Source organism: Lissotriton helveticus, chromosome 4_1 (genome assembly GCF_964261635.1).
Source record: "Lissotriton helveticus chromosome 4_1, aLisHel1.1, whole genome shotgun sequence".
Lineage (NCBI taxonomy): Eukaryota > Metazoa > Chordata > Amphibia > Caudata > Salamandridae > Lissotriton > Lissotriton helveticus.
In genome coordinates this window covers 360,549,059-360,571,438 of record NC_136063.1, presented here as the reverse complement: position 1 = coordinate 360,571,438, position 22,380 = coordinate 360,549,059, and the positions used below count along the sequence as shown (strand labels likewise).

The 22,380-nt window shown below is 42.4% G+C and overlaps 1 protein-coding gene across 1 annotated transcript in view; it reads right to left on the bottom strand.

Moving 5' to 3' along the window:
* Positions 1–22,380, bottom strand: part of SYBU (syntabulin) — a 224,979-nt gene that overhangs the window by 48,987 nt on the left and 153,612 nt on the right. The window contains exon 4 of the mRNA XM_078686870.1: positions 9,690–9,813. Within this exon, the coding sequence (XP_078542996.1) occupies positions 9,690–9,813 (124 nt within the window). The remainder of the gene's footprint in view (positions 1–9,689; positions 9,814–22,380) is intronic.

Here is a 22,380-nt window from a genome sequence, read left to right as displayed (position 1 = left end):
AGGGGGGGGGGGGGTCATTTGAGTGTTGTATGCCAGACAATATAATCCCTTTTATCCATCCATGTTTTAACAAATCTTTTTAACCCGTTGTCGTCATGGCATACACCTCTCGGGTGCTCATGACGAGCTGAGCTCGTCATGGCCCGTGGAACGCTCAGGTGCTGGGAGAATTCCCTGCTGTGCTGAGCGTTCCACGGGAGCCAATGCACATGTGACGAGCTCAGCTCGTCATGAGCATGCGGGAGGTGTATGCCATGACGAGCTGAGCTCGTCATGAGCATGCGGGCGCTGTGCGCGCCCCCCCTCCCCCCAGCACAGCAGGGGAATGGAGCCAGCAGGGAAGGGGTTAAATCGAGGTTATTTCTTGTCATGATAAAAACTTTTATTCACATGTTCGCCTCAGGATGTATTTTGTCTCAGGCAATTGAGTGATTATATGACGATAGCAATTAAATGAATACTTTTTTCTTGTTTAAATTTATTGTAACATGTGATTATATGCTCTTCTAAATTAACCATTTGTTTGCCTAGGTTAGAAATTGGGTTTCTGGTTGGCAGAAATTTGAACCCTGTCCAAGCAAGAAGCATAATTCTTTTCAGGGTAAGTGGAAGGGCACACTAAAAGTTTGCCTGTGCTCACACTCTGGTAGCTTGGCACAGACTAGTCAGGCTAAACTAAAGAGCAAATGTGTAAGGTATGTATGCACACACATGCAGTAACAGTGAAAATACCACAAAAAGTACTCCACACCAGTTTAGAAAAATAGGAAATATTTATCTGAGCAAAACAAGACCAAAACAACAAAAATCCAATATTCACAATTCAAGATATGATTTTCACAAGATTAAATCAGAACAGTGCTTAGAAGTCAATAGCTCCAACTGGGGATATCCGATTGCGCTTCACTGGGGCAAATCCAAAAGTTCAATCCAACCAGTATGGAACACAGACACAATACAGGAATCATGCAGACCAGTTGACAGTACTTTGGATGCGTCGATGCTCGGGGACGTTGTGCTGAAATTCGAAGGTGATGTAGTGCTATTGTAGGCGATGAGTCTGTTCTATAATCAGGCAAAGCCAATGATGTGTTGAGGTCAAGAGCTTGGTGTTTCGGTTCTGCGGCATTGATGTCGAACTGTTGGGTTATAGGAGATGCATGGGTTGGAAGCAACACAGGGCCGGGAATGCTTCGGAGTCGGGACTGTGCAACACAGACAAGAGTGATGCGGTGTCCGAGACTCAAACAGCAGCAGTTCCTTGGAGGCGTTCCGTCGGCAAAGTCACAGCTGCACAGCTTCGATAGCTCATGACTACACCTTTAGCTATTCACCAGTGTAGCCCTTATTCACGTCAGCGTATTTAGGAAGATAATTGATTCTTTGATGATTTCCAATAGCCCCTGGCCACACCAATTACTACGAATTGGTGTGGCCAGGAGCAATCGCAATCACAAAAGAATCAATTATCTTCCTAAAAACAGTGACATGAATAATGACTTCACTGGGGAATAGCTAAAGATCTCCGACCACCAAAGGAAAGGGCCAACCAGTACCATCTGGACTATACAACAGAGGGTTAGAATAGGTACTTCACTGCAGTAAACAGCGTTTACTTCAGCCACACATCACAACCGCCTTGGGCCGACCACCTCTGCATGCACTTCGCCTTTGACAAACCCAAGGTACCCAAATCAGCTCCACGCCCATGAAGGAACTGGAGCAAAGTTACCGATGAGCAAATTAACTCAACCCTCACCAGAGACAGCCACACCTGGGCATCCAACGCTAACATTGTAGCCAGAGGACTCCACACTTTATCTACAGCTGCGCTGACTAGCTTGCCCTGCTGCGCAACCCCGACAAACAGCGCCCCAGAAAAGCAGCCTGGTTCACCACGGATATCCAAGAAACCAGATGCACCTGAAGACGCCTAGAGAAGAACTGGAGAAAAATCAATACAACCGAAAACCACATCACTTACAAGGAAGCCATGACGAACTACCACAACCAAATCAGAACCACAAAGAGGATCATCATCCACAACAAAATCCTCACCAACTCCAAGGAACTTTTCAGTGTCATTCAGAAATTCACCAACCCACGCAGTGAAGCCACAGACATGACCTCATCCCAAGACCTCTCTGACAAGCTCGGAACCTACTTCCACCTCAAGATCAAAAACCTCTACGACAACTTTGTCGGCCATCCACCAGACGCCACGGCCAGTCCACCACCCCCCCAGAGACACCAGGCTGGCCCACCATCTCCAACTGGACGCCAATCACAACCGAAAACACCGCCTCAACCATGAAAGGCATCCACTCGGGTGGGGGCCCCACAACCCCTGCCCCCCTTACAACTACCATAGAGCCACGGCCGCCACGCACCTGAACTACAACGCATCATCAACACCACCTTCAGAACAGGCACCTTCCCAGATGACTGGAAGTACGCAGAAGTCATGCCTCTGCTTAAGAAGCCCACAGCTGACCCCACCGACCTCCAGAACTATCGGCCCATCTAGCTCCTCCCCTTCGCAGCCAAAGTAGCGGAGAAAACAGGGAATTGACCCGATTCAGCGAAGAGAAAGCCATCCTCGACCAGTCCCAATCCGGATTCCGAAGTAACCACAGCACCAAGACCGCCCTCTTCGCCACCACAGACAGCATCCGCACCCTCCTGGACCAAGGCCACTCCACGTCCCTCATCTTAAATCGATCTATCAGCAGCTTTCAACACGGTATCCCACTGCACACCAGTCACCAGACTACATGACGCTGGCATACAAGGAACAGCCCTGGACTGGATCCAATCATTCCTCACCGGAAGAAGTGAAAGGATCAGACTGCCACACTTCCTCTCCGATCCCACGAATATCACCTGCGGAGTCCCACAGGGGTCATCACTGAGCCAGACCCTCTTCAACATCTACATGACCCCCCCCTCACAGACATCGTCCGACAACACAGCCTCAACATCATATCCTACGCCAAAGACACCCAGCTCGTCTCCCTCACCAAAGACACCACCACCGTCAAACTCAACTTCCAGAAAGGAATGCAAGACGTCGCAGTCTGGAAGACAGAATCCTCGTCCTCTGAACCCCCCTCAGCATGGGGCAACACCTAGTGGCCGAACGCCCTTGGGAGCCTACCTACCCCCTCATCCCACGCCAAAAACCTCAGCATCGTACTAGACTATTCCCTCACAATGAACCGACAAGTCAACCCCATCACCTCTAGCTGCTTCAACACCCTCCGCATCCTCCGAAAAACCTTCAAATGGATCCCCCCTGAGTCAAGGAAGACAGTCTACCACGCACTCATCACCAGCAGACTTTACTACGGAAACGCGCTCTATGCCGGCATCAACAAGTCCCTACTCCGCAAACTCCAGACAATACAAAACACCGCCGCCAGACTCGTCCTGGGCATCCCCAGACACGAACACATCAGCCAACACCTACGAAGACTCCACTGGCTCCCCGTGGAGAAAAGAGTTCCATTCAAAGTCCTAACTCGCTCCTACAAATGACTACACTGCAACGGATCCAAATACCTCAACGACAGAATGAACTACCATGTACCCAAAAGAAACCTCCTATCCGCCAACCTCGCTCTAGCCAAAGCCCCACACAACCACTGAGCCAGAGCAGACAGAAGAGCCTTCTCTCACATCGCAGCCAAGACCTGGAATGAGCTACCGGTAGACATCAGACTCACCCCCTCCCTGAACACCTTCAGGAAGAGCCTCAACCTGGCTCCTCCGCTAAAACAGACCTACAGACCTGCAGACTTTCCCCCCCCCAACCCCCCCCCTTCAGCACCTTGAGACCCTCATGGGTGAGTAGCACGCTTACTATCCCCAGATTGAATAATTGGTACCCCTCCTTGACTAACAGCACAGGCCACCAGCCTTAATCTTTTCATGTACTTTTGACACACAAGGTCATTAATGTTTGTCATTTGAAGTGATCCATAACAGTTTATGTACAGGTCTATGTGATTGACGATGTTATGTGTATATAATGGTCTCAATTATATACACAATGTTTCTTTGATTATGTTATTTTTATGTATTTGTCTCAACTATATGAAACTGATCTTTTGTCAACTAATGAAGAAAAACAATATTAGACTACACAATACCTTGTTCTCTTATTCTGGGGACTACAGTGTCATATAAGAGATTCTGACACATGGCAAAATCAGTGCTCAGCTTCTAAGATTCACAAAATCCACCACTAGTCATTGATTGATGATCAAAGAAACAATGACAACACATTTTTTTCTGTTGAAAACATCCCTTTGGATCGATGGTATAGGGGTTACACTGAGACCCAGAGCAGACCCACTGGTGGCATTTGATCTACAGGCCCTGGGCAAGCGTAATGCACTGTGCTAGGACTTTAGTAAAACAAGTATGAGAATCATGGAGAAACTATATACCATTACATTTTAGACAGAGCACATGCACTTTGGGCACTTTTCTTAACTCTAGCACTGGTCAGCAGTGAAAACCAAAAAAAAGATCAGAAAAACAGCCGGAGGAAGGCAAAACGTTTGCGGATAACCCTGCAAAAAGTGGCAGGTCCAGCATTACCTTACTGTTGCTGTATCAACAAGGAAATAAGCATTTACCAGCATGCAGATGATACTCCGGTACTGGAGAGGTCTTGATGGCTATGCTATATCCCACTGAAAAACTGATTTAACCCTGGATGTCCAAAACCCATCTCAATCTGAACATAAACAAGGAGTGGATCCTTATTGCCAATGTTAGCAAGCATAATTTGGACCATGACTGGTTCAACAAGCTGAATCTGCATGGCTTTGCCCCGCAACTCATCAACCGATACAAACCGAACATACAACTTTGGTATAAGACTAAGTCTGTATGGAATGTACTGTCCTTGTGTTGCAGTGTAAAGCCATCCCTACCAGAATTGGTGTCGACGCATGCCTCCAATCTCTTCCTTGCTCTACTGGTTGCACCCAGACACCTATTCGACACCCCTGAAATGTGTTCTTCATGTACCCCACCACAGGGGTCTAAGGAAATTTGACAAGATTGCACTCTCTGGCTGCCCCTTTTCCCCTTAAACAACCAGATGAATCACCCTTAAATTGAAAAAGACCTTTGTAAAAGATATAAACCACCAGAATGCTTTGCAAGTCAACAAATGGATTTAGGGAACTGCAAAAGTTCAATTCAAATACATGAATCATTTAGCCGCCCTTCAACTTGTAGGCTGGGGTGATTTTCCCAAGACTTCTGCTCATATTTTTTCTAAAGAAAGTTTATTTTGGGGAATAAGAAACTTTTTTTGTTCTCCGTTCCTGAGGGAGGTAGTCCAGCAAGGAGCTCATCTGGTCTATATAATATTAAATAATTTCAGCTGCCATGCGGCTGTTGACATACCACATTAATGCTTTGACTTTATATTGCATTTAATGCCTGCATAATTCATGGAATTAAATTCTGGTTTCTCTAAATCATATTGGAGCTCTAAGTGGTGAATGCTTTTTCCATTGTATGTGTGTTTTAAAAAAGTACTACAATAACCATTTCTAGAGTATAGTGCATTACTGACCCGGGTAGGGTAGATTTTCATGGGTTTACCCCGTTAAAACAACACTCAGAGCAAGTGCACACTTGCGAGGGTTTTCTTTCCATTGATGTTTACAAATCGAGTGTCTAATCATGACAGAGCGGGAGACTCTCTCTTACACAGAGGAATAGATCAGGAGTCTGATAGAATGAGAATCTGGGTCGACATTCCTATCATCTAAAACTCCCAATATTGATTTTTCACTTAAGTTGGAACGCTTAGAGAAGAAACGTATTCACACTCGGTTGCCCGGACATCGACTGATGAAATATCTCCAAGCAAACATCATACGGACAGGCCTACAAGTCCGCAACTAACCGCTGATATTTGTAGATAACCCCAAATTCAAAGAAGGATTCAGCTTTGTGGTAAACAACTGTTCACGTCACTGGATGGTGTTGGGGGTGGAAATAGCGTTGGAACACGTCGAGAAGCTGATGAAAGAAATCAGTGACCTCAAACAAGAAATAAGTGGCGATTCCGCACTAGCTAATACGATGGAAGCCTTAGAAAGATTGGAAAAACGCTAAAGGATTTTGACGTCAATACACAAGCAAAGAAATTAGACAAATTAGACAAATTGGCGCAAGACATAGGCTACTACAACAAAAATAAGACATACTAGTACCTTCAAGAAGACTACTTCAAGCAGGATAACCAGGGCCACTTCTTCAACATGGGAAGGGGAGGATACAGAGATGGAAGGCGGTTTACTAATTTCTCGGATTCTTCCTACAGCACAGGAAGTGACAGTGATCAAGCAGTTTCCTCTCATGGTACCAACTGCCTCAGGATCAACATACTGGGGCCCAACCTTTTTTAGAGGATACCCACTGGAGACCGCCAAGAGGACGGTGCGGCAACTGGAACAGACCATCGCACAGAGGACAGAACCAACAGAACTGGGACACAGGGCATCAACAGGGGTTGAACCCCAAACAAGTGCGATTCTAACCCGAGAATCACGGGGAGATCAGCACCCGGAGAAGGACCTACAGATGGTAAATCATCTTAAAAAATGATTAATCTATCTACCTACAGGCTTTCCACTGAAGAGACCAGCATCCTCAACAAGTGCCTGTCTTTTGTACCTACTTCCCATGCGAACCGTTTCAACATAAAGGCAGAGCTGTATAATTTCTTTCACAAGATTTGCCTAAGACATTTCTTTAAACATTCACTACCGATATCATCCTCATCATATATTGGGATGCGTCCATCGACATTCATGCCTCCAGCGCATACAGTATCCCTTAAAATCCTGACCTATGAAAGTGTGGTACTATGAGACGTTATGAAAGCCTGCGCCAACAAAACATATGTGAAACACAACATCACGAAAGGAGAATGAAGCCCTGGATACTCTGAAGAATAACAAAACCATCGTTATCAAACCCGCAGACAAAGGGGGAGCCATTGTCGTGCAGAACGTCCAAGACTATAAAGCGGAGCTATACTCTCAACTACGTGATGGGATCAAATACACCCCAGTGAGCGGCGATCCAACCAAAGAAAGCCGTATGAAAATCAGAGGTATCACAGAAAGGGAGAATAGGTACTATAGCGCCTAGTAAATCATCCTCCCTAGATAGGAACTATGCTTTATAAACTAAAGAAGGTCTCTTAGGCTTGTTTGGGGGACCCCCATACCTCTAAGATCAGCAGGGATGAATCACATCAGGATCTGCAAAAGCTCGCTCTCTCTGGAAACGGAAATCTTCCAAGTGCCTGAAATCATGCCTACAGTGTGATATTAAAGGCGCCAGGATCGCGTTGGCTTACAGCTGCATATAGGTTATGGCTAGAACGTTAGCCGATCAGCCCGGACAACAGCTACCTTGTTATGATAACCTTGGAGGCTTTAGCACTCAGTGTGCAGTCACAATGTAAGTCTAGGGATGCTGAAAACAAGCCAGTCTCATGCGAAGCATTTCACGCAGCCTAACTTACAACAACAGTTATATGCCGTGTTGTGTGCAAAAGCAGAAAAAAGGAAAAATGGCGTTTAAACTTCTAATAAGCCTATGCTAACTTAACAGTGGGAATAACAAGTGCATGTCTCATCCCGAACCACATGTTTCTGAATTAGACTATTTCACAAACCACCTGCTTTGGATTGGCTACTTCTTGTAAAATCGCTTTACTGTATAACAATTGGATCATATATTTTTATGCTTAGATACACACTGGATACATTTGTACTTAGGAATCACTTAGTCACAGAACAAATGAAGAAAGGCGGTCTTTTTCGGGCTGTGGTTACAATGTGAATTGACATGTTCCCATTGTAAGATACAAATCGACTTTGGTGATGAGCCAACATGTAGTTACAGTTCTAGATCATGTGGCACATGATATGTACATGATAATAGCCCAGTCCTTTAGTGTGCAACTATTTGATCGAGTAGGTCTATGCATTGTTTTTTTTTTTAATGATTTTTGTAAATGATTTGAAAAGTGATATAAACAGAAGGCTACGTTTACCCAATAGTAATTTTGCCACCTCACACCAGCCTCTACACAAAGAGTTAAGTGGGCCATATGATGATCCACATTACGCGTGCCCCGCCCCCTCACTTCCTCATTAGCCACCCTCCAGACGAGCCCCCGGAAACCATCCAGCGGCTGCACCACACGGTGCAATGTGCGCCAGGCATCTGACTACATCTAGCATATGTTTTTGACAGAAGAGGATTAAACCTGCTGCATGAGCACTGAGAAGAGCCTAGAGATTGAAGTTGCTCTCATTCTTGTACCCAGGACAAAGAAGTGGAATCCAAGGGTCATACCGCAGACCTCCTGTTAAAGCTTCAGGGACACAACAGGGTTGCAAGAGACCTGCTGACCAGTGGCAACTTGACCTGGACTGGAACCTGCTGTTGGTCTCTGTGACACCCTGAGAGTCTCTAAGTAACTCCCCTGAGGTCCTGGGGACTTTAGAAATGTAATCATGTGGTGGATTGGGACTTCAAGGACTATAGTAAGAAAATAAAATCATTGACTAGGATGAACCTGGTTAGTGTACCTGACCTGCACGCCCTCACAGTCAGCGTCACGTTGTGCATTGGTCCTGTTCTACAGCGACTATTGACTATCATTGGCACTTTGTGCTTCTTGGCGCTATTTCAAGTTAAAAATTCACATATCTAGTTCCCCTTATTAGATTTTTTATCATTTTGGTGGCATTTTGCTTAGTCAATTCTACTGCGTTTTTCTAACCAGTTTTTTTTAAATTATGTATTCTTTCTACTTTATTACTGTTTTAGTACTGCATAATTACTTTGCACATTGCCTCTAATTTAAGCCTGTCGCCTCTGTGACAGGGGCTTGAGTGCACGTTAATTTAGTGAGTCACCCGGACAAAGATTGTCATTACAACTGGAGGTGGATCCTTACCCACCTTAATTAAAATTCCTAATGTCTTACACACCCCATAAAAACAAAAAATATAGAACATATACACTACCCAAAATACAACAGCAATGTAACAGCAATCTATTATAGTCACCTTTTTTATCTCAGTAACAAGTTAGTAAATAAATAATATAGTTTAGAATTAGTCTGAAATTATACCATAATAGTAAAAAAGCTCTGGTCATGGTTGAGAACATGCACATCCTTCTTGACCTTTGAAAAAGCATCTTTTATACATACAAAAAGCGAGCCATGGTGTATGGATGCAGCCACATAAGTGAATCAGCATGGATTTAAAAAAATATATTTTTATCACACACCAAAATAAAGTCGTGAAGCTGCATGTCGCGGTTAGCACTTTAGATATGCAATTACTAAAATTGTGTCACACACTACTCCGAATTGTACAAACTATATAATACTTGAGTCTTTTTAGCCAGAGCAGAAGCAGGGTTATCATGCACGTATAACAAGGCATAAGTGGCTGCAAATTAAAATATAACGTTTTTGCAAAATCCAATAGGAGTTGAAGCTCAAACCAACTTTACTTTAGTTAGAAGAAAACACATGCTTTCCTAAAAGCATAACCTAAATCTCTTGTAAACCTCCAATGCACAAACCAGCTGTAAAGCATGATCATTCCGGAAGGTTCCATGCTTACATGCGAGAAAATGAGGACCTTTTGTTTCCAGTGGCAACCACGGTGGTAGGAGTGGCAGACATATGAACTTCTGGGGCCGAAATACTCCCGGTGCTGCTCGACGAGCTGAAATCGGCCTCACTCCCTGAGAAGAAAGAGGAAAATATACATTGCTGAAAAATAGTACCTAATATGATAAAGGCAGTCGCGAGGACATTGATTGCACACACAAAAACAGGCATTTTAATGCTTACGTTCGACAGGAGTCACTGTTTCACAGTAGGACTCCAAAGAGAACGCTACAAATGCAGTTTCTATAAATGTTTTGTGAAATATATGCACAGAAGGAGAAACACTTGACTAAAAGTGTAGGTGCCATTTTGTTTAGTAGCTGCAGGTGACGATTGTTCATATTAGAATAACAGTTGAAACAGAAAAGACGTGGGTGCAAGGATTCTTGTTAACTTATGAATTGAAAAAAAGAGAATAGTACCTGTAGGACCAGGGTTGACCATCATAGATTCAGGAAGAATAAATCATGTTACATTTTTAGTTTTTACAAACAATTTATCTGAATTAAAAGCAATTCCATAATCAGGGACTACATTTAAAATGTGGCTACTATGGACCTGCCGCCCGAATCCCATTTAATACCTAAATGCAACTTTTTAGGTCAAGCCTAGTCAGCCCTTGCGCAGTCTCTTTGAGGCATGCTGTATGTAGTTTGTAGGCTTAGAGTCTGCCCACTGCTTTTCATTGGCTTGTTTCAGTGCCCTTTAAACATCCTTGATTTCAAGTGGGTATTTGATCCCATTTCCCCCTCCTTTTCGTTGTTTGTTCCCTCCCATAGAGCAGGCCCCCAGGACTTATAGGCTGGCTTCCAGTTGAGTGCATTTAGGCCGGTTCCTTTGCATGATTTTCTTCTTTTGTTTCTGCAGGGCTCATGGGAAGGCTATCTTTTTGCACAGCTGCTCCCCCTGTCTTTCAATTGAGAGCTTGATAGCAGGCCTGTAAATCTTATCACGGCTCCCACTTTCATGTTTCAGCATTGTGCACCTTTTAATTCTCAGCACAGGGCCCAACAGTTTATTTATTTTATTTTGGATGGCACATGCCTTTTATTTGATCCCAATGGTGCCCGCTGCACGGCAGTCGTGCTTCATGTTTTAGCATGGCGGCCGCGCACCTAACTTTACTTTTATTTCTACGGTGCACAGTTTCAGACCATGTTTTTATAGGGTTAAAACAGCACACCACGATTGTTGACTCCTCAAGGCAGCAGGCAGGGTTTGGTGCAAATTTTCTGCAACAGTCCTCGGGCCGGCAGCCTTTCTTGGTCCTTACCTTGTTTGTGCCCATCGAATTTAAAGTTCAGGGACCAGAGATACCACTTAAATGCTAAATTTATAGGTGTTACAGTGGGTGACATGTAGGAGCCAATGGGTTACCTACCTTTAGGGCATCGACACACTCTAAGTGACCACTTCCTGTGGGAAGGGGCACTACCGTGACCCTGATTGGCTAATTCCTTCTCAAACGAAGATGGAGGGAAATGAAAAGTGGACTCCACATCACCTGCCCCACATCAAGGGTATGCTTAAGGTACACAATGAAAGCCAACTTTTTCTAAAGTATTCACAAGGAGGTCAGTTTAAAAAATGTGAGACTTCACTTCTATCCAAACATCTAGTCCACTTCACGGCAAATTTAGGACAGCTTTAATGTCTAGTTCCATAATATTTTGTGGACTTGTCCATTACATTGTACTAGCCTTCCTCTTCCCATAGCATACACTGAGATTTTGCCTTATGACGCAAATAGATTTTGCGCATCCTAACCATAACAAAAATTTTAAATCGGGAAAATTGTCCCAATCCCCAACTCAGACTTTTCCTACTATGATCGAGATATGCTGCATACCAGATACTTTTGATAAAAGCCAGTATTTTCATTGCATCTTTACAAAAGGTTATGTGCGTGCATGCAGTGCTTAATTTGAGCTGGTGGGTTTTGGTGCCCAGCACGGGCACTTGATTTAACACCAGCAACTATGTCAGCCTGCCACATAGTTGCGCTGTCTATCTAATTTAGAGACGAGGACAACAACATTATTTATTAATTTATTATACATTAAAAATGACTAATACCTGCTGCCCAAGCCATTCCTACAGCATTGGGGTCTGGAATAATCTGAATGGTCACGGTTGTAGAAGGGTACTAGTTATCTTGGTACTGTCATTGGGATCGCTGGCAGGGGCAATGGGTGGCGCAAGCTGCAGTTGCCTCTTGGCACAGGCCATGGCACTTATGTTTTTACAAATTAATCACTACGTGCATGCCTATTTTGTGAATATAAACAGCCATAAAGCCAAGAACATGTTATCAAGACAGCAAAGTAAAACAAATGAATACACAAAGTTGATTAGTGAATAGCACTGGGTCCTAACGGGAAAGCTGAAGGGATCCAAACGGCATAAACTTCCTAACTTTTTTTTTTTAAATCATGCATTGGAAAGTAAAATAGGTTGTCAGGAAAGTAAATACTGCTAAGTATATAGACTGCCCCCGAGTTACAAACTAGATGTTGTGTTGGTGCATCTGCGTTTAATAAACGGACTACTTTAAGCCCCTTCCTCAAAACCCAATGGGAACACATATGGGCATTGTAACGATCTTTGAAATGCCATGGGCTCCCTGGACTGCTCATATAAGCAAAGAAAGCATGAAAAAAAACATGTGAAAGACAGTGGATGGAGTGAGTGGTCCAGAGCCCACACTCGCATTTTTCAAAGAATTGATGACACGAGGCATTCCCAAATGCTGGAGCCATTTGTACCCAATTACATAAAGTGTAATTGGTGGGGAGTCGGTGATTGGGAGGATTATCTATTACGTAGAAAAAAATCTACCTGTAGCTGAAATCAGTGATACAATGATGTGCTACAGCATACAGAGTGAGGACTAAGCAGGTCATTTAAGCAAAATGTATATTCCATCTCAGGCATGCTTTTATAAAGCGAGTAAACACCTGATGTTCAAGATCTCAGTGAATCTGCGAGGGTCATCTAGAGGTCTAATTTAGGACTTGAAAGACACGTTTGCCACCACAGATACTCCCAAAAAGGATAAACAGAGGCATCAGGACCAGGGAGGCAAGGTGGCGGCCGCTAGCGTAGCGGTGCGAATAGCCACCTCCTCTACTCCCGGTCTTCAGAAGGAAAAGGGAGGAAAAATATAAGACTACCGGCGTGCCTGGACCTTCCCTGTAGATGCCTCGCTGAGTTGGACCTCGGCGCATTTCGGCAGCGGATTGCATCGAAAGCCGCTTGAAGTTGCTCGAAGAAACAGGGCTGAATCCGATTGTGCGGTTTTGGCGTGTGGTGTTGGCGGCTCGGAGGACCCTGCCTCTCACCCCTAATGGTGTATTCTATGCTGCTAATCTCCCGTGTACTTCAACACTCACTCCAGGCTTGGCGGTTTTCTTTTCTTCAGCTTCGGACTGCTGCCTTCATCAGAGTTGTCATGCCGCCTAAAAACGCGAATTCCACTTCAAAAACCCCCGCTACCAGAAGCGGTAAAACAAAGCCTCCTGTTGTGGCTGAAGGAGTAGACTATGTCGAAGTCGAAACGCCGAACATCTCAAAACCTGGTGAGTCTACCACTAAACAGCAACCGACTGCTTCCAGGAGAGGGGGAGAGCGTGCGAATAAAAATAGTATCACTTCACAAACTATACCAGCCCTATTCGAGAAACAAATAATTAAAAATGCACAAACTCAGCGAGGGGAAACTACTTTGCCAACCATATCTGTTCCTTCTGAGGGATATGCGGTTGAGATAGATAATGGGAGCATTGCGACTTTAACAACTCAAATGGAACTTTCTCAGGATATTGGCTTATCTGAAATACCTGAAATGTCTCAACTGTCTAAAACTGTGGTAGAGTTAGACCCAGCCAGAGCCAGGGTCGGAATTTTGAATTCTAGCGAATGGCATTATGGGAGCTGTAGTACCTTTAATTGCTTCTTTCACATCAAGTGCAGGCGTGGGTGAAACATCGAATACATCTAATATAGCCGGAGCCAATTCTATATCAGAAGCTAGCGAAATCATTAATCAAGATGCTATGCTAGAAGCTAATGACAAATTTTTCTCGATGTCCGATCTTACGTCTGATGAGAGTCTTGATAAGGCCTGGGCAGATTACCCTATTAACGATAGTAGTCTGGAGGAAGAAGCGGGATTTGATGAAAACTCACCTGGTTCGGCTACCACTGTCAAGAAGCATCGGGTCAGGAAATCACAGTCAGTAAGGAATACATCTAATGACTTGAATGACCCTTCTGTTCAACAGTCCAGTTCTTCAAAAAAGCAAGATCAATCAGAAGCATCTGATTTTGATCTTGGCTCGGAGGTGACGCTAGCCATGATACATCAGACGATGGTAGCACATAGATCTGATACCAAGACAGAGATTGCTCGCACACAAAGCACGTGTCGAAAGGTGCAGAATGCTGTCCGACGTATCACCAAAATATGTACTGACATGGCTTCAAGGGTTGCAGAGGCTGAAACTAGAATATCTACTCTTGAAGATGAAGTCGTTGCGCAGAAGAAAGAACTTTTATCAGTCAAAGAGCAACGAGACGATATCAGCTTTAAGGTTGCTGAGCTTGAAAATCAATCTCGAAGGAACAATCTACGAGTTTTTTTTAGGTGGATCTGATGTGCGGAAATTTATTTGTGAATTATTTTCCGTTGCATTCCCAGAACTCACATCCTGAGATTGGCCTGCGGTCATTGAACGTGCTCATCGTTTCCCATTTGCTATTAAAGCCCGGCAAAAAGAAGGGGATTATCCTAGAGCTATCCTGGTCAGATTTAATAACTTTCTGGCCAGAGAAGCCGTTTTTGATCTGGCTAGACCGGATAAAAAGCGCACCGCTAAAGGTTGTAGCTTTTTTGTCAGACCTGACTTTTGCAAGGCAACTGTATCGAAACGTTGGCATCTCAGACAATTGATTGCTGGATTCCAGGAAAAAGGCACTACAGTTTAATTGCAAAGCCCGGCTAAGCTTAAGGTTATTGTTAAAGGCCAGACAAGATTTTTTCTCTCTGAAATTACTGCTAAAGAATACCTAGCCTTACTATGAGTATGAGTAGCTATGAAATGAAATTGCTTTTTTTCTTTTTTGGAATTTAAGTGCAAATTAAGTGTAAACTTAGTTGTTAGTGTTTCACACACAAATTTACTAGAAGGCTAGGCTGAAAATTATTTAGGGTTCCTTTTGTGGACCGTGGAGGGTGGGGCGGGGGGAGGCACTCGGTTTCCTCAGGGACTGTCTGTCCCTGTGGCTCATAAGGTGGGTTGGGGTGGCTGGAGGGAAGGGAGGTCGGGTAGTGGGGGTTTGTTGGGAGGGGTATGGGGTGGTGGTGGTGGTGGTGGGGGGTTAGATCAGCAACAGTCAAGATTGTGCAAGGCCTGGAAACAGTTGATTCTGATCAATATTTAAGTTTGAAGCTTTTTTCTGAGACAATAATTATGTTAAGGAAAGAAGACTTATTTCAATAACTTCTGTTAGACATAATAAGAAAATATGTATTGAAACAAAAACTGCCTGGATGTTTTCAACTGATTTTTTTTTCACTTTTTCTCCAATGGCTAGGAAAATAAAGGTGTGTACATTGAATGTCAACGGTCTTAATGACGCTAGAAAAAAAGGGAATTTAGCTAAAATGTTACATTTGCTGCAAATAGATATTCTTTGTTTACAAGAAATGCATGCGTCGTGGGAGAAAAGGGATTTTAAAAAAATCTAGGATTAGATTTGCTAATTTGCTCTAAACAGACGCGGATCCAGAGAGGGGTTGCTATTTTTATGCGTCGGAAGTTAGGCTCTGGTCTTAAAACATCAGCTGATAAATGGGGGGAGATGGGCCTCAGCAGAACTTTTACTTTGTCAAAAGAAGGTTATGATTTATACAGTGTATGGTCCTAATCTGGATGATTCAGAGCTGTTAAACTTTCTAAACCTAGAGCTTGCTTTGTGTAGTCTCTCCATTACTTTTTGTGGAGATTTAAATATTCATATCGAAGCTAGCTCTGATGTTATGCAAAATAATAGATATACGGGATCTAAACCCCGGACCTTTAAAGGTCTGAGGAATCTAGTTTTGGATAACGGTCTTACAGACGCATTGGCATACTCTTCATTCTAAAAACCCTGGTTATAGTTTCTTTTCTGCCCCGCACCGGAAGCATGTTCGCCTTGATTCTTTTTTTATATCTCTATTCTTTATGGACAAAATAGAGATGGAAATTCTTCCCAAATTATCATCATACCATAATCCACTGCTATTAAGTCTTAGTTTACCATCAGTTCTGGAAAGTTCCAAAACGACATGGTCCCTTCAGAGGAATTTATTATTTGAAGAGGACTATATACAATATATGTCCAAAATCATCCAGGAGTTTTTTCAGATCAATAATGGTACTGCCTCTGTTGCAATCGTGTGGGATACATTCAAATCTGTAAAAAGAGGGGAGACTTTAAAGTATTCAAATTTTCAGCTAAAGAATAAACAAAATAAGTTTAAAAATGATTGAGACATGGTTTTAAAGGCAGAAAAGAAATTAGCTGAAAATATGAAAGCTAACAAATATATAGAAGAAGCTCAACTTGATTTGTCTATTAAACGAAGCACAGTTTATTCCCATATTGCGGACCGAGTGGCCTCCCAATATAGACAATATAGGAAAGAAAGTTATGAACTTAATGAACAAACAGGCAAAGTCTTAGCGCAGAGACTACGCCAAAAAGCAATATCTAATGAAATCCTACAAATTCGAGATCTCAGTGGGGTTGTTAGAACTTCTAAAAAGGATATACTAGGAGCAGTCAGTGAGTTTTATCAGGCTTTATATCATCAACCCAATAATACAGCAGACTTAGAAGTTAATACGGCTCGTTATTTAGAAAGTGTTCATAAACCTGTTCTGCTGGAAGAGCAGAAGAAAATACTCAACGCCCCAATTACATGGGATGAAATTGAAATAGCTATTATGGGGCTGGCTATGGGGAAGGCAATGAGACCAGATAGTATCCCTTTAGAATTTTATCGAACATTCAGGAGAGTTTTAAAAATAGAACTAACAGATATTCCAGTCAGCTTTTGTAGGTAACCCTCCTGACTCATGGTCCTTAGCTACTATTGTTATATTTAACAAGAAAGGGAAAGCCAGTGACGAGCTAGGGTCCTATCGACCCATTTCCCTGATCTCAGCCGATAGTAAAATCTTCTCAAAAACTCTTGCAAACAGATTAAACGAATTGATGCCCTCTCTTGTTTCCATAAGACAACATGGATTCATTTCAAAAAGAGATACTACGGACCATGTTAAAAAAGTCATAGCATTGCTCGATTGGGCACAGGCCTCGGAGTCCCCGGGTGTGGTGGCCCTGTTGGACGCTGAAAAGGCGTTCGACAGGGTCGCCTGGGGATTCCTGAATGGTCTGGATGGGATTTCCTAAGGAATATATCAATGCTATTAAGGCACTTTATTTCCACCCGAAAGCCGCTATTAGGATTACAGATACACTTTCGGAATGTTTTAAGATAACAAGGGGGACAAGACAAGGGTGTCCTTGTTCCCCGTTATTGTTCCCAATATATCTAGAACCTTATTTGCGTAAGTTATTAAGAGAAGATGACATAGCTCCGGTTATGATCCGACAAAATGAATTTAAAATATTTGCTTACGCAGACGATGTCGCTATCACTACCTCAGATATTAAACGGGCATTACCTATAATAACTTATATTGCTGAAGAATTCGGAGCTCTGTCAGGCTATAAGCTTAATCTTGCAAAAACCCAGTTAATTCACTCCGAAAGTGGCCGGCCTAATGATTTGGCTTTTGTCTCAGAGGCTCAATAACTTGGTTTTATAACATCTCCCAAGATCAACAAAATGGTTCATCTCAATATTGAACCAGTGCTAAAATCCTCTAACAATACTTTGGAAAGGCTAAATAACTTACACTTCTCCCTTTATGGCCTGGCAAATATACTAAAAATGTTGATTTTCCCTAAATTCTTACATTTATTTCGTACAATACCTCTTTTGTTCCCAGCATTTTATTTTATTAAAATTGATAGAATGGAATCCAGGTTTCTTTGGGGTTACCATCGAACCAGACGGGCCCTGAAATGGTGCTCTCTTCCGAGAATGAAGGGCGGCTGGGGTATTCCCAATTTTCGGCTATATTATTGGCTTATTTCATTAAGATACACGGGCATACTAATCTTCCCAGATATTACGGACGAATCGATCTACCCTTCAATTTACGAACTATTGCTAGGTGTGGAAGTCTCTCAATGTTTAGTAAAAATTATAGAACCTAGTTACTATAAAAAGATCAAGTTGAAAATGATGTTATTGGTTTTGGCAATCTGGAGGCAGATAAAGAAAGAAATTATCCGGTGGGGCGATTTAAATTATTATTCTCCAGTGTTGAATAATCGTATGCTACCCGAATCTTTAATGGTCAAATTATGAAAAGATGGCACTCTGCTGGGATTCGTTTATTGGGAGATCTTTATCAAGGCACTCAAATCACCTCCTTTTCTAGTTTACAATCAGAATACAAACTGTCTAGAAGTGATTTCTTCAAATACCTCCAGATACAAAGCTTTTTAGAATCTAAGGGCCTTCTTGATCATATATGTATGAACAAAAATAATATCCTAGAAACTAGCAGAAGGGTTAAAAAAATAGGTTTAGTTAATCAGTTGGCTATTAATCAATTAGATGATGAGCTGAGCGTGATAGAGAGTAAATGGCAACGGAAATTTGAAATTGAAAATGTTGATGTAGTCAGATCTATTGAATTATCGATTAGAATGTTATTTAATGGTTCGCTCCAAAGCCAGCATTTTATGTCAATTCATGATCTTTATTATTCTCCGGCTAAATTGGCTAAGTGGAAGGCCAGAACTGGTGATGAGTGTACACGGTGTGATGGAGCAGCTGCTAACTCCATTCATATGTTTTGTAACTGTATGAAATTTTCTCAATTTATTACAGATGTAGAACTTTTTCTAAATAACAGTTTGGGGATTCCCATAAGATTAACTGCTGAAATGGTTATTCTAGGTCTTCAAACGGATCAAATCGGAGTAAGGTCAACTGCTGAAGAAGCTTTCCTATTTATTTGTATGGCAGTCTTTGGTTTTTGTATTAGTTCTCGCTGGCTAGATACTGAACCTCCAGCTTTTAACCATTGGTAATCTAAACTTCTATCTATAGATCAACTAGAAATGGCAATTTATAGATCCAAGGGTTTAAAAAGGAAAAAGTTTGGACAAAAAGTTTGGGCCCCATTTCGAATTGGATTTAATTTGCGTTGATTGATTTATGTGATGCCAAATATTCTCTATAATCATATTGTTATCTATTCATTGACTCTATAATAATTATGTTTATGTATCATGCACAATATATGACTGATTGCTGAAATAAAATCAATATATATATTTTTTTTTTAAACAGAGGCATCAGGACCATTTTAACAACTGTTCAAGTTTTGTGTTAAAAAGGCATGTTTGAACCGTATCGGAAACCATGGCTCCCCCCATCACTGCCTCTCTGAAAGAAGAAAAGGCTTTGAACATAATCGAAAACCGCCTTAAGAGGATCATAAGGCATTACTTTCTTTTAATCTGGCTCATGATCAGAAGGCAACTCTAAACGGTTTAAACTTAGCTGCAATGAAGCCAGGATGTGTGCAGCTTCTGTTCGGTTGACAAAAAAAATCCAATTATTGCTATACAGGGTTTATTTTATCTCCACTGCAAACTGTAAACGTCCTTAAGAGGATCAGCATTTAAAACTGGACTCAAGCAAAGGAGAGCAGGGGAGGTGGTGTGATCCCAGAAGCAAGAGCATGTTATATCTCATGTAGCGAAGCGGTACACGAAGGCAGACCCAAAAGATGTTGAATTTATAGATTTCGTCTACATTTGAGTGTGTGTGCATACATATATATACTGGCACAGATGACTGATGCTTTAGTTCCCCTCTTAGGTACTGCTTTATTAAATGTGTTTACTGTTGCATCTTTTGCTCTCTTTAATATCGTTTAGAGCAGTAATAATCAAAGTACGGCCCGGGGGGCGCTTGCGGCTCTCCTGACATCTCAATACAGCCTCTGGTATGCTGTTTACCTTGAATCAGTGCTAACATTCAGAATGGAAGTCCTGCACCACTTAACTTTAGAAACCCCTTCATTTTTTTTAAAGACATTTCACAACAAACGTGTAAAAATAGGATAAAAGTCTCTTAAAAATTCAAACTGTGTATTTCGTTAACATGCAGAACCTTTTAACCTTATACAGCCGATGATATCACTGCATTAAGTGGTATTTTATTATTTAAATGATAGCTTTCAAACATGAATTTTGAAACATGAAAAACAAATTCTGCAGCACACTTATGGGGAAAGTAAAGTTAAGGCGATGTCTCAATGGACATAAGATGCAAAGTTCAAAGGCGAAGAAGTTGTCCACCAAATTAAAGAATCTTCTTTTATTGTTCGCACATGAGCCAGGCTCATGTGCGATCCACATAAGTAGTCAGACTAAACCCAAATGACCGAATAAGAGGCGCCAGAGAGGATACATATATATTAAATAATGTCGGACTCGGGGAGGACACCTGCGGGACCCCACATGGCAATGAAAAAGGATTTAATATAAATTCCCCCAGGACCACCTGCTGACTCCGGTTTGACAGGAACGATCCTAAGAGTCTCCCTGCTGCACCCCTATACCAATCTACTGCAGCCGGTCCATCAAGAAATCGTGATGGACTGTGTCGAATGCTGCAGAGAGATCTAGCATAATCAGAGCTGCCTTACCACCTTGATCTAAAATAGTCTGAATCTCTTAGGTGGAATTCAAAAGGTTCGCTTCAGTGCTGTGGCCCCCTCAAAAGCCATACTGTGTTTGGTCCAGAGCTTGTGTGAGTTCCAGATATTGGCTAACCTGCGTATTTAAATGTCTCTTGACAATTTTAGCCGGTATCGAAAGTCTGGATATTGGCCTGAAATTATTAGGATCTTTCGTGTCAAGGTTTGGTTTCTTTAATAAGGGCAGAATGGAGTTTTTTTCCAAGTCCAACGGGTAATAGCCTTCACTATACATCTAATTAAAAATGTGTGTCAGGACACGAGCGACAGGCTCTACTGCTAACTTTAAGATCGCAATCGGACAGGGATCCAAAGGGGACCCAGATTTCACCTGAATCAGGAGGTTAGCCGTTTCTGTGGTAGTAAGCTGAGCAAAGTTGTCCAATGACCCTTTCTTATCAAAGATGGAGGTTATCTGCTTGACCCATCGTGGTTTTCGGGGTTACATTAGCGAAATCGGAAAAAATTGTATTCACTTTTGCATAAAAGAAACTGGCCAAAGTTTCACAGAGCGCCCGACTAGGTGTACATGTAATAGCCACTGGATTGGCCAAAATGGCGACTGTATTAAATAGTTCCCTAGCCGAGTTAGTAGCTCTATTGATTTTCATGGAGAAAAATAGAAGCTTTGCCTAATGAATCTGCTGTTTGTATATGGCAAGACCTTGTTTATACTCCTCCTTATCGCTATCCTTGTACTCTGTTCTCCATCTTCTCTCCAGTTGTTTAATACTGACGTTTTTTCCCCTGAGTTCCTGTGTGTACCAAGGAGCAGAGGGTTGCCTTCTAGTGGGATAGAACTATTTTATAGGAGCAAGCTTGTTCCCTGCTGTTTCTAGCCAGGAAATGTAGGCACGTGTTGTCTTTTCTAGATTTGAGGGCAGGTAACTATGGTTTTATTAAGTATGTCGCACAAATCCACGGCCACCATTTTATTCCACGCTCTTTTCTCCAGTATTTTTTTTTATTTTTTTTTTACTGGTTTCGGAGGGTGATACTCGGGAATATTATGTTTAAATACCACAGCTTTATGGTCCTACCATGGTAGCGGAATAATATCAGCTATTCGTAAATGAGGATTGTTGGAAAAAATGCCATCAAGTATGTGTCCTGCCTGATGAGTCGCCTCTGTCACCAGTTGCTCTAAGTTACTACACTTCATCAAGTCTAGCAATTTTGCTGTGTCTGGATCAGATATAGTTTCCAAATGGAAATTAAAACCCCCTAGGATAGTATAGGAGCAAGCCATAATACCTGATCCCATAATGTTGTCCACCTTCTCAATGAAGTAGAAGTCCAGCGCCTTTCAGCCTTCCACCTCTCCCGGGCTAAAGGAGGAGATAATGGAAGAGCGATAGATAACAGCAAGTCCGCCCCCTCTTCCCTTTGGCCTGTTCAAGGTGTAGCAAACAAAATAAGGGGTCGCCGCCTTGACCAGGTCCGGACCAGAGGCATTGTCAGTCCAGGAATCGGTAACAAAATCTATCTTAATGTCTTTATCTTCTGTGTATAAGGCACTCTCGGTGCTATGTTTAATCAGTGACCTGACATTCATCAGGGCACATTTCCAAGTTGCAGCACCAGTGTCATTCCCCAACTTTGCAGATTCATTTCTAGCCATTTCTAAGGTGTGAAAAAGCAGCTTTGGGATTATGCTCCCACACACTTGACAAACGTTTTGGAGCTCCTGGTCCTGAGAATCAGGGCTGATACAAAGGCATGATGAATGTGTATTGGTATTTA